The sequence below is a fragment of the Ostrea edulis genome, chromosome 7 (genome assembly GCF_947568905.1).
Source record: "Ostrea edulis chromosome 7, xbOstEdul1.1, whole genome shotgun sequence".
Lineage (NCBI taxonomy): Eukaryota > Metazoa > Mollusca > Bivalvia > Ostreida > Ostreidae > Ostrea > Ostrea edulis.
Genome location: NC_079170.1, coordinates 9914029 through 9926837, shown reverse-complemented (window position 1 = coordinate 9926837; position 12809 = coordinate 9914029). Strand labels below are relative to the sequence as shown.

The window sequence follows — 12809 nt, the reverse complement described above, 5'->3', positions numbered from 1 at the left end:
TATATAAATTAAAATTCTTGAGTGGGACATTAAACAATAAACATCCAACCAACCTAGTATACCAAACGATCAGAATGGAGTTTAGTAGTGTTCATGAAATTGATGCCATCGCTATGCTCAAAGGCAATGTCCTGCTCTTTTATACCCCTGTTTGTGCACAATACCTTACTCTCCTAATCCCCATCCATATATCCATGTGTGATTAATATTCTTATCTTCATAGACTTCACAAGTATTTCACCATTATTGTTAGGCTAAAAATTGAATATATCATACATAACGTTATTAACAAATCTTAAACTCAGTGAAAGACATGCAGTGTCTGCTTTCTACATCATACATAACGTTATTAACAAATCTTAAACTCAGTGAAAGACATGCAGTGTCTGCTTTCTACATCATACATAACGTTATTAACAAATCTTAAACTCAGTGAAAGACATGCAGTGTCTGCTTTCTACATCATACATAACGTTATTAACAAATCTTAAACTCAGTGAAAGACATGCAGTGTCTGCTTTCTACATCATACATAACGTTATTAACAAATCTTAAACTCAGTGAAAGACATGCAGTGTCTGCTTTCTACATCATACATAACATTATTAACAAATCTTAAACTCAGTGAAAGACATGCAGTCTCTGCTTTCGATATCCACTTCTCCCAACTGTATTCAGTTGCAGACCTGCTGTCGATGTCTAATTCTACAATATGTTCGCATTCTTTTACAAACAATGTGTGCGTTCCATTGACATTATCAAGAATTTTATGTGCATGGCAATGATTTCATTTAACAAAACAATACAATGCCAGTCAAAGTAAATTCAGTTGCATATGAGGGTAGTAGTGAAGAGGTAAATCTGCAGGACGAGCCAAGAAGTACCTCGCTATGGGAGTCTACTTCTTCAGCAATGGAGGTACGTTTGGTAAGCTGTTAAACGCTTGGGTGAGTACAAGACGTATACATATATTACAGACTGGCTATGTAAATAAGGATAAAAGTTATGACAGCCTAAATTTTGTTTTTAACAGCCATTGATTTACATTAAAATGACCATATCAAAAATATTTGTTTGAATTAAATTAAATATGCAATTATTACTTATTTCCTCTTCTGTGCAAGTAATACTTTAATTAAAGAAAGATGGTTATTATTGGTTTTTGTTTGAGCTATTTCATTATCAAATACTCATAAACTTACTAAAATTATCAAATACTCTTAAACTTACTAAAGTTGCATGTCCCAGCAGTTTGGGTGGTTGCATGATGTCTGATATAAGTCATCCTTTAGGCAATATATGAAGGCAGCGATAAGCATTTGTACCCACCGCGTGTGGAAGAAAACATGTTTTGCGTCTCACTGTTCGTAAGAGTTCAACAAAGGGATACAAATATTGGGCAACTTGGAAATTGCGTATTCTGCATTCTTAGTATCTTTCACTGTAGGTAACCAGCGGTCTTCTGTGTCCAATTTCCTTCACGCAAGTTAAAGACTTAATATTTAAATGCTTTACCTATTGTAGATTGGTGGAGATACATAAGTAAAATTAAAATCGGATCTTCCTCTCCTCCAGTAGATTTAGGCAAAAAAAAAGTTAAAAATTTGTTGATTTCTCCGAAAATTCTGAGAATACAACAGTCATGTACAACTGATATCACTTACAACACTCAAAATTAGTTCAAAACAAAGCACGATTACAGACGATGATTGTTCAATTCATTATGTTGTCAACATTCATTGCATACGATTGCTGATTGCATACGATATTTGTACTTCCACCAAAAAAAAAGAATTTTAAATTCAAGACCCAGTTCTTAGTATTAATGTTAATAAAATTAGTGATTATGGCCTCTCGGGGATCACAACTTAAACAAATTTGACTTTCACTACCTGGGAATGATTGCACATTAACATTCTAACCATGACCCTGTTGTTCTTGAGAAAAAAATCCTATGAAAGGTGAAGATAATGAACAGTGATCAATCTCATAACTCCTATAAGCAATACAAAATAGATCCCCTTTTAAAACTTTGACCCCCTATTGTAACCCCATCCTACCCCAAAAGGGCCATGACTCAAACACACTTCAATTTGCACAACCTGTGGATGCTTGCATATTAATTTGAGTAATCATAGTCTTGTTGTAAGATTTTTAAAGATATTTCCTATAAATATTCATATCTAAAACTTTGATCCCCTATCAAGGCCTCATCCTACCCCCAGGGACCACAATTTGAACAAAGAAGTAGGTACAGTTTCTACAGTCATCTGGCCCAAAATATTGATGATTTCACTTGGAGCTCAAATCCTGGCATTCAATTAAGGAATAGTTAAGCAAACCCAAAATTCACTCAGTTTGATCAGCAAAAATAATTTGTGTCATATGACGAGAGCTTGAAGTTGGCATAAAATTGCAAAAATGCCATTTTCAATGAAAATATCCACAAATTCAGGTGGTTTTCCATTTAGAAAACATACAGCGCATGCGTCGAGCAAATTCATATTGAAGCATGTTTTTCATCTCAAAATAATACACAATATATATCATTTTCATTTTGCTCGACAAATGCGCACATCTTTTCCTGAGCAATAATTTGTATGACATTTGACAGTTTTCAGGCTTATTTTGAGAAAAAGGCGGGAAATATCTTATTCATGATGTCATAATGCTATCCATTTAGGACTATCATTCTGATTTTGTTGACATAGTATACTTGGCATTTATTTTACTTTCTTAAAACGCTGATTAAGGTTAATTCCAGACACATTTTATAGAGAGAAATTTTTTGGGCCTTTTTATGTATACAACCGTACCTTGTTCTTTGAAGGTGCACTACCTGGGAATGCTTGCATATTAAAATTATTAATCTGGCCCTGTTGTTCTGGAGAAGATTTTAAAAAGATTTACCTATTACCATGGAAAAATTTGATTCCCTATTGTAACCCCAACTTACCCCTAGGGGTTATGATGTGAACAAACTTGAATCTACACTATGTCAGGAAGCATTCATATAAATTTAAACTTTTCTGGCCTAGTGGTTCTTGAGAAGATTTTCAAATGATACCACTCTATTTTTGCCTTTTCTAGATTACTCTATTTTTGCCTTTTCTTGATTATCTCCCCTTTGGAGGAGCATGGCCCTTCATTTGAACGAACTGGAGTCACCTTCACCAAACGATGATTTGTGTCAAGTTTGAATGAAATTGGCCCAGTGGTTCTTGAGAAGAAGATTTTAAAAGATACCATAATTTTTTTTACTAATTCCTGACAATCACCACTTCGAAAATGGTGTGGCACTTCATTTGATCAAACTTGAATCCTCTTTACCCATGCATGCTTTGTAGCCAGTTTGGCTGATATTAATCCTGTGGTTCTGTAGAAGAAGTCAAAAATGTTAAAAGTTCAAAGACAGAAGGACGGCCGGATGGACTGACGCCGGACAAAAAGTGATCAGAATAGCTCAATTGAGCTTTCAGCTCATACAAACTAAAAACCAAACTTTATGCCATATGCTAAAGAAAAAGAAATTTAAAAAAAAAAAACCTCTCAATACAATCAAGAGAAGCATTCTACTCCAAAACATGCAAAACACCCAGAGTATTTTTCAGCTCAGGTGAAATAATAATCCACACTAAATTACAAACATTGTTATTTCAAAAAAATGTCTTACATGATTGTCAGCAGCTATTGTTTCCAACTCTTCGCTTCTTATCAAAGGCTAAAAACCACAGTAATCTATTCAATTAAATAAAAGGATTCGACTTACTAGACCCAGCTCCTTTCGCCCCTTTAGCCATGATACGAATAAACCGCACATCATTCTCAAACAAAGTGTCCGACTCCAAACTTTTGTAACGCACTCTTACTATCTGGTGCATTTTTGCTCGCATTACTTTATCCTCTGGGGCCTACAAAACAAGGTTTCCCGCTTATACAATGCAAATTCTGGTATAATCTCAACAATACGCTTGATTACTTCAATTTTTGTATACATAAAGAACTACAGTTTCTCCTGAGCAGTAAATGTTTATGTTAAATCAATGTACAATGTACATGCATCTTTACCTTTCAATTCTTTGTTCCCATGGTAACAATTACACGGTATCAATTACAAATAGACCAAAATCCTGTAAAGTTTCATCTATCAACTGACATTAATTTTGATTATGAAATGCATTCCTTACACAGAAATCAAGAGTCCGCTCCTGAACAGGATTACTGTTAAAATCATCCAGCTTTTCTTTCTGTTCATGGGAGAGAACTCCATCTAACTCGGGACCATCTTCTTCATCATCCTTATAATTACAACACACGAGTCTGAGTGAGTCAGATTATCTTCATCCTTATAATTACAACACAAGAGTCTGAGTGAGTCAGATTATCTTCATCCTTATAATTACAACACAAGAGTCTGAGTGAGTCAGATTATCTTCATCCTTATTATTACAACACAAGAGTCTGAGTGAGTCAGATTATCTTCATCCTTATAATTACAACACAAGAGTCTGAGTGAGTCAGATTATCTTCATCCTTATTATTACAACACAAAAGTCTGAGTGAGTCAGATTATCTTCATCCTTATAATTACAACACAAGAGTCTGAGTGAGTCAGATTATCTTCATCCTTATTATTACAACACAAGAGTCTGAGTGAGTCAGATTATCTTCATCCTTATAATTACAACACAAAAGTCTGAGTGAGTCAGATTATCTTCATCCTTATTATTACAACACAAGACTCTGAGTGAGTCAGATTATCTTCATCCTTATAATTACAACACAAGAGTCTGAGTGAGTCAGATTATCTTCATCCTAATTACAACACAAGAGTCTGAGTGAGTCAGATTATCTTCATCCTTATAATTACAACACAAGAGTCTGAGTGAGTCAGATTATCTTCATCCTTATAATTACAACACAAGAGTCTGAGTGAGTCAGATTGTCTTCATCCTTATAATCAATCTCTCACCAGAGGGCGTTACGCTATGCTCCACAACACCTCTGTTATCGTTTAATTTACAAGAATTTTGTAAAACAGAGCGTCTTTGAAAATAAAATAAATCTGCATCATTTTCATAAATAAAACATACATTTATGAGTTAAAAACACATTGGTAGGTATCGAAACGCTGTATTACGTTAGTGCAACCTCCATATTTATGGAACTATTTTGTCTTGTCCAATGTATTATTTCACTTTCATTTCGTAACTATGGACTCTACATTAAAAATAACTAGCGAGATCATAATAATGAAAATCTGACATTGCACAAAGAACAGAAACGTGTCTTTCTGTTGGAGTCAAAGACGTCATTTTGTCCGTGCGAGATCATGTGGTTAGCCGAACTATTTATCAGACGATAACAGAGGTGAAAGTGAAGCTTTGAAACACACCTATAGATTACAAGGTTAATGCCTAAATCCACTAAGAATTTTAAAAGAACAAAGAATACTAATATCTTTTCTATTCTTTTTTTCCATCAATGGTGTACTTCTATTTGAAAATTTATGACGACACGTTATTCTCCTATAATTCTGCTGCATTCAGCTTCATACCTACGGTATTGAAGCATCTAATTATACATGCTTTATCTTATGTTGCATGCACTACACATAATCATATATATCATAATTCAGTTGTCTCTTTAAGTTCTCACTTTTAAGATCCAGAAACTGACAAGCTGATAATAATATTATCATTACCCAAGAATTTTCTTACAGATAATTTGACAAAAAAAATATAACGATTAGTCTAAAGAGGTCTAAGTTTGAGCTATTTCGAGTCGCCTTCATGTACATGTACAGGTGTATATATCTTCTCAGTCAATAATTATATACATGTATTACAATAACTCATCCAAACTTTGGTATAATAATAAAAACAAAACTATTCTAAGTGAGACATGCCTAAGAACTATGCAAATCCAACACAGACTCTAAACATGACCGTCTATAAACTTGAGTTCCAATTCTCCGATCTCTTGTAGTTTACATACATCCATATGTCAATGTTACTAGTAAGACCAGTCAACCAATACCAGAATATAGGTGCTGTTTCAGATTACAGACACTTCCACTACAGTTTTTCTGTGTGCTAACCATTCACAAAAGAAAGCATACTTCAGCTGACAAAACCGTCCGAGGTTACACTCGTATCCAAAACCAGTCACTGTGTGTGGCTTATTGTTTACTCTGGCGTATAATTTCTTTTGTGTAGATATCTGTAGTGTAGTGTTTGTCAACAGAAATATCAGCATACACAATTTCACAGATTGTAAAATGCACCACATTTGAAGTTGATGCTGTGGGTCATATTTTGTGTCAGATCATTTTACTTTCCAATGGTCCAACTCTTTCTTTTGGAAATCTTGCACAGCATTCAAAAAATACAATCTCTGTGAAAAAAATATTTTAAAACAGAGTTCAAACAAGCCACCTTCAAGACAAGAGTTTTGAAATTTTTTGGAGGAGGGTATTTTCTGACTGCCATGCAAGTTCGGAAAGGTTACGACACAACCTTGACCCTGTGACATTGTGTACCCTGACCATGATACATACAGCCTGTAGCAAGGATTGGTCCACCTCTAAGTGGGTCAGTTTCACTGTCTGTCCTTCCTCATCAATTTCATTCACTATGAAGTCTGAATACCTAAATGTTGGGATATATTGTTATTCATTCACTATGAAGTCTGAATACCTAAATGTTGGGATATATTGTTATTCATTTACATAAGCATAGAGCTATTTTTACAGAGTGTTCTCTAACCCGGCTCCTATCTGAACACAGGCAATATAAACTGTGTTCTATTTCCTCCTTCTTTTACAGACCATTTTTAATATCAGAACTACAGTATTTTTTTTATGATCTCTTTTTAAATAATCTTTAAATCTTCTAAATTGTCTGAAAATCATAAATTGCAATAATTCAAAACTACAACCTTTTCATCAAGATTAAATTTTACACATCTCTTAATGGTCCAAACATACTATAAAATTTTATTAACATTTTTCACATTCAAATATACACAACACAAACCTCTGTTTAATGATGGCATTAAACCCTGGCAAGGAACTGATATACTCCGTGATCCCGACATCCGCCTCTTTCAGGAACCCCTCCTCTACTTCGCCGTGTTCATCTGGGTCTCCCTCCTTCTCATTGACTTCCATTGCCTCTGGCTGCTTCCCTGTCGGTAAGGACCCATCCAGAATTCCCGGAATGTGACTGTTCTCTTCTTCACCTTCAGGAGTATATGAGGATGTTTCAACAGACTCTTCACCAGGGCCTCCATGAGGGGGGTAAGTTGGTTTTCCTCGCCCCCTTCCTCTCCCTCTCCAATGTCCCCTACCCCGTCCTCTCCCTCTGCGGGGCATTATGTCTCTCAACTGCTAGTCACAAAATAAAATATTCATAATAATCTGCTGATTGCAATGTGACACTATGTGTTTTCCTGTTAAGGATCTCATGATTTCATAAGCCAATGTCTGACCCTCACCACTGACCAGCCTTGTCAATTTTTACAAAATCTGCCATAGAAGATAAAAAACAGATCACCAACACATCATGAGAATGAAATTTCAAATTCATTTGTTAATAAAAATAACCAAATAAATTTAAAATCGCATTCTCATGATGTGTTGGTGATCTGTTTTTTACCTTCTAGTTTTTACTTGGATGCAGACCCTGTTGAATACCACGTGGTATCTAGTGAGAATCCTCAAAATTTTAACCTCAGGGTGTTGGTCTCCAGTTTTTTTAACTTTGTAAAATAAAAACTACTAGATGAAGAGCACTGTTGTTTAGCAACATATGCATTTGCAAATGTCAGGCTATTTTATAAATGGAGAAAGAAAGTTATGAAAATGTTTGTTTGGTAATGTATGCCTACTTTACAATTGAATATAACAGCATTGATACAATGTTGTTTAATAGAATAGTGATTTTAATTACTTTATTTTGCAAGCGGAGCACCGAAAGTTATTCCTTTGTGATTTGGAGAAGTAATTTTGTGATGTCACTGCATGGTGGTCAGGCCTTGGAGGGAATTATTGTTTATCATTGAAGTATGTCCGTCATCGGATTGTCATTCCTGAGCTTAATGGAGTCGGAGAATATGTTTGTTTTGGTGAAATTAATATAAAATCACATCCGAATTGAGGAGGGGGTCAAAATGTTGCACAACTGATGTATTTGTATATATATAGTTTTGATTAAGATTTAGATACCTATATGACGTATTGTAACAGAATTATGTGTGCTTGAATATGTCTCGTCAGCTATTGTTATTGATGTGTACATGCCTCGTCATCTATTGTTATTGATGTGTACATGCCTCGTCAGCTATTGTTATTGATGTGTACATGCCTCGTCAGCTATTGTTATTGATGTGTACATGCCTCGTCAGCTATTGTTATTGATGTGTACATGCCTCGTCAGCTATTGTTATTGATGTGTTCATGCCTCATCAGTTATTGTTATTGATGTGTACATGCCTCGTCAGCTATTGTTATTGATGTGTACATGCCTCGTCAGCTATTGTTATTGATGTGTTCATGCCTCGTCAGTTATTGTTATTGATGTGTACATGCCTCGTCAGCTATTGTTATTGATGTGTACATGCCTCGTCAGCTATTGTTATTGATGTGTATGTATATGCTGTTGATTGGCATCTCTTCTCTTGATTGTTGTAATCATCCCATGTTTGTTTATTTTGGACTCAGAATTAAAAATATCAAAAGTATTCTGTGCTTTATAGGGGGTGAGGATAGTTTGAGGGTCCCATCCCCCATCTCCTACGCTCAGTTTAACATAGATTTTTTTCTATATTCATGTCCTTTCTGCGGTGCAAGCAAGTATCGTCGACTGCCCTATTTCGGTGACTGACCAGAATCGGTGACCTTTTGTTTACGTGTGCGCGTTGTCGTTTCCGGGTGTAGATTGCATCATCAATTTCGTAGTAGTGTTTGCAAACATATATAGAGTACGTCTTCAATTTTTTTCCGAAAATGAACTACTAGAAGGAGAGTATGCAAAAAATCAACACGGGCACCCCAAAAATAAGCCCATTTACTTATTACTTTTTCAAGCAAACCTTCAAATTAATATAAAGTATACCAAAAGTCTAGAATTCTACACTATGTTATTTTATTCATTGACGTTTAGTTGCACATTTCTCCTATATATGCGTTTTAACAGTTACAAACTTTTGGCAAACCTATATTAACAATGGTCACCGAAATAGGTGACATCACCGTTTTAGGACCACAAAGTGGCATATGTTTATTGTTACCAAAATATATTCAGCCAATGAATTTGGACTTTTGGGATGAAAGTAAACGAATTTAATTACTTTAAAGGTAGGTGCATTGTTTATTCATTTAATGTAAATGATTGATGAAAAAATCACGGTTTATCACTAAGGTCACCGAAACTGATCAGTCGACAATACATTCAGCTGTAGACCCCCCCCCCCCCCCCCCCCCAACAACAACAACAATTGCAAAAGGTGGGACCCATTTCCCGAGGGGGGTGGATCCGCGCATATACATGTATATGCATTTACTCTAAAGGTAGCATAGTCAGCATATATACCATGAATGCTGAGGCTAGAATCTTTACTTAGGATGTTAGTCAGGTTGGGAACACTTCCCCTATAGCGAGATATTCTCGCTAAAACGCGATTATCCCTCTTTAGCGAGAAATAAACATTACCATAAACAGGTGTTTTGGCGTCTTTATTGAAAATAATGGCAAATCCCGTGCAACGCTGAATAAGTGCGACACGCACTCAACATGATGCGAATTGTTTATATGAAATTGACAACATAGTCATGAAATTGCACATCAAAGTTGCTGCGTAAGAGGGGAGCAGTCTGAAATTTAATACACATCGTGAGTGTTTTTGTTTTGATTCATATATTTGCAGAAGTATCAGACATTTTAGCACTTTTTCTTCTTTTCACATGAATGACAAAAAGATGTACTCCGCGGGTGTTTTTCTCTGTTGTACGGGATATATTTATTCTCGCTAGAGAGGGATAATCGCGTTTTAGCGAGAATATCTCGCTATAGGGGAAGTGTTCCCAACCCGTTAGTGCGTTATAGCGGCATGCACATGCCGCATAGCTTAACTTTGTACGGACGCAATAACGATGCATCAATAATACCTTTATATTAACAAAGTCAATCTGATTTATAGGTAAAATTTACCTCGGATAAAACTGACGACTTCGACTTTAAGCACTATTAGCTTGCAGTTCTAGATCTACTATTATAGCACTCTGCATGCACCCTGTTGCTCCAGTTGGCACAAACGCTGAACGGGAACCAGATTTACTATAGCGTGCTGGTTCACTTCCTGTTTAGTAAACACGCGTATGATAAAAGAAATTGGACCCCCCAAAAAACCTGTGTGTGGTTTAGAATATTGAAGAAAATCAATTCAGAGAATATTGAGCCATATACACATCTTTCAAAAATTATCAATGAAACACTTTGAAATTAAGTCACTTAGTTGTCAGTTGTCAGGATGGCCGAGCGGTCTAAGGCGCCAGACTCAAGAACGATAATTCTTCATTCTCATCAAGAGAGTGCGAGTGTTCTGGTCCACGAATGTGGGCGTGGGTTCGAATCCCACTTCTGACAAATATTTTTTTCTTTTTTTTTTTATATTTTAAAAGCACATAGTAAATAATATTGACAAAAATAAAGCATTGAAATGACCAACGACGCGCTCAGTATTATATTCTCCAATTTCGGGAACACCTGCCCTTCCTCAGTACAAACGGACAAGTTTTATAGGGCTTTGTAAAATATACATGCCGGCAAAAAAGGGGGGAGGGGAGAAGGCTAGCACTAGATCTACAAACGAATATACACTGGAAATTACATTTTTACTGTTGTGGCTTGCTAATCAATATGTTTTTTCAAGGGGCGAATTAGGACAACTTATATTCGTCCGATGGGTTGAATCCACAAAGAATGAGGGCGAGTTAATGATGGTCGTCAATGCACTGAAATTTACTCTGGTACTCACAGGGATGTGACTGAATTCCTAAGAAATCAGAGGGAAAATGGTGAAAAGGGGAGGAAAACACCTCGCCCTCCCTGGAAAAATATCATTTTCTGCCACTATATAGATCAAACCCAGATGCTTCATTTTTTCAAAAGTTGAGCCAATCAGAGGATTTCCTCTAAAGAGAGGAAAAATCACACCCCTGTACTCAGTAAGATTCCTTAGTATAACAATATATATATATATATATATATATATATATATATATATATAATACACATAAACATATACACTTGTACATAAACATATATACACTTGTACATAAACATATATACACTTGTACATAAACATATATACACTTGTACATAAACATATATACACTTGTACATAAACATATATACACTTGTACATAAACATATATACACTTGTACATAAACATATATACACTTGTACATAAACATATATACACTTGTACATAAACATATATACACTTGTACATAAACATATATACACTTGTACATAAACATATATACACTTGTACATAAACATATATACACTTGTACATGTATATATTACACATTCTTAAAGAAGAACATAAATGTGAAATGCACATGTCTTGAAAGATTTTACACTTGGATAAGATCAAATTTATTTCAAGTCGGATTTACAAACAGAAAAATTGACATAACATCCAAATATTATAACACTTGCCCATCCCCTTCTTACAATATTTCTCCACAGAACAGGTTGAAATTCTTACATAACTTGAATGTCACGATTGCACTTGCATTGGTATCTCAAAAAAATTCTTATACTTTCCCCACTATATTTGTGTCAAACCTTACCTTCTAATATTCACCAAAGCCCCATGCAACCCGAAAACTCACAGCTTCAAATTAATTTGTTCATTGACGTAGCCATGCAGCCCCTCCCGGGGGTGGGGATTCTTTCTTTCTTAAGATCATACAAGACATTTCTGCCTTCTTTTTTTTCTAATCTCGATATGCACAGTTCTAGTGTGATTTCTGAAATGGATTTAGATTTTATATTGTGGTAATATTACTATGCTTTGTATTGGCCAAAACTAGCTTTTAAAATGATTAGAAAACCGAACTAAAAGATGGGAAAAACCAACAAAAACGAACTAGCTATGCAAGGGTCCCGGGTTGGGTCTCCGATTGATCAACAGGCATAGATTTTTTAAAACTCCCTTTCTCTAGCTGCTATGTCCATTTATATATTTTTTTTATTTCATTCTTTTTTGGTTTGCTACAACTTATACATGTTAGTTCTAAAACATACGTGGTGATATACCCCAATTAAATTTTGTTTTGTATAGAAAAAAGAGAAGAAGCGAATACTACCTGAAATGTCACGAAAATGAGAAGCGTCGCATATGACCTTAAAGACACCCCCCCCCACCCCCCCCCCCCCAAAAAAACACCGTACGGTTGCTCCACGGATCACTGAATGTGGGCGGAGCTTATCCATGGTCAATGTTATTTACCTGGAATTTACCTGGCCAAGAGATCGGTTGTTGTGTATATTTTTATGATATACACAGGAAATTTCTCAGGTTATTACAAATTATGCTTAGTGTCTTGATTTGTGCAAAAAAAAAAAAAAAAAAATTAAAATTTCTACCTACATGCATACTGCATTTCTATTTCCCGTAAACCTTCAAACTTGATCATATTTATGTATTGCAAATGACAGGTTTAGCCCATTTCTAAACCTTTGCTTTTTAAAACTTCTAATTAAATTGTTATATATCGTATATAAATAATTTCCTA

At 35.2% G+C, this 12809-nt stretch overlaps 1 protein-coding gene and 1 non-coding gene across 3 annotated transcripts in view; one reads left to right on the top strand and one right to left on the bottom strand.

The window, feature by feature from the left end:
* LOC125654875 (pseudouridylate synthase 7 homolog) overlaps window positions 1-10341 on the bottom strand; it is a 28060-nt gene extending 17719 nt beyond the window's left edge. Inside the window, exons 1-5 of one of the 2 annotated variants that reach the window (XM_048884977.2) lie at window positions 10212-10341; window positions 7038-7390; window positions 6560-6650; window positions 4188-4298; window positions 3770-3911 (exon numbers count right to left, since the gene is read on the bottom strand). In XM_048884977.2, coding sequence (XP_048740934.1) covers window positions 3770-3911; window positions 4188-4298; window positions 6560-6650; window positions 7038-7375 — 682 coding nt within the window. In that variant the 5' untranslated portion in view covers window positions 7376-7390; window positions 10212-10341. The remainder of the gene's footprint in view (window positions 1-3769; window positions 3912-4187; window positions 4299-6559; window positions 6651-7037; window positions 7391-10211) is intronic. The other variant, XM_048884978.2, reaches the window with a different exon arrangement.
* A 183-nt stretch (window positions 10342-10524) lies between these two features.
* Window positions 10525-10646, top strand: Trnal-caa (transfer RNA leucine (anticodon CAA)). The gene is made up of 2 exons: window positions 10525-10562; window positions 10601-10646. It is a non-coding gene; the product is annotated as a tRNA-Leu (tRNA).
* The last annotated feature ends 2163 nt before the right edge of the window (window positions 10647-12809 follow it).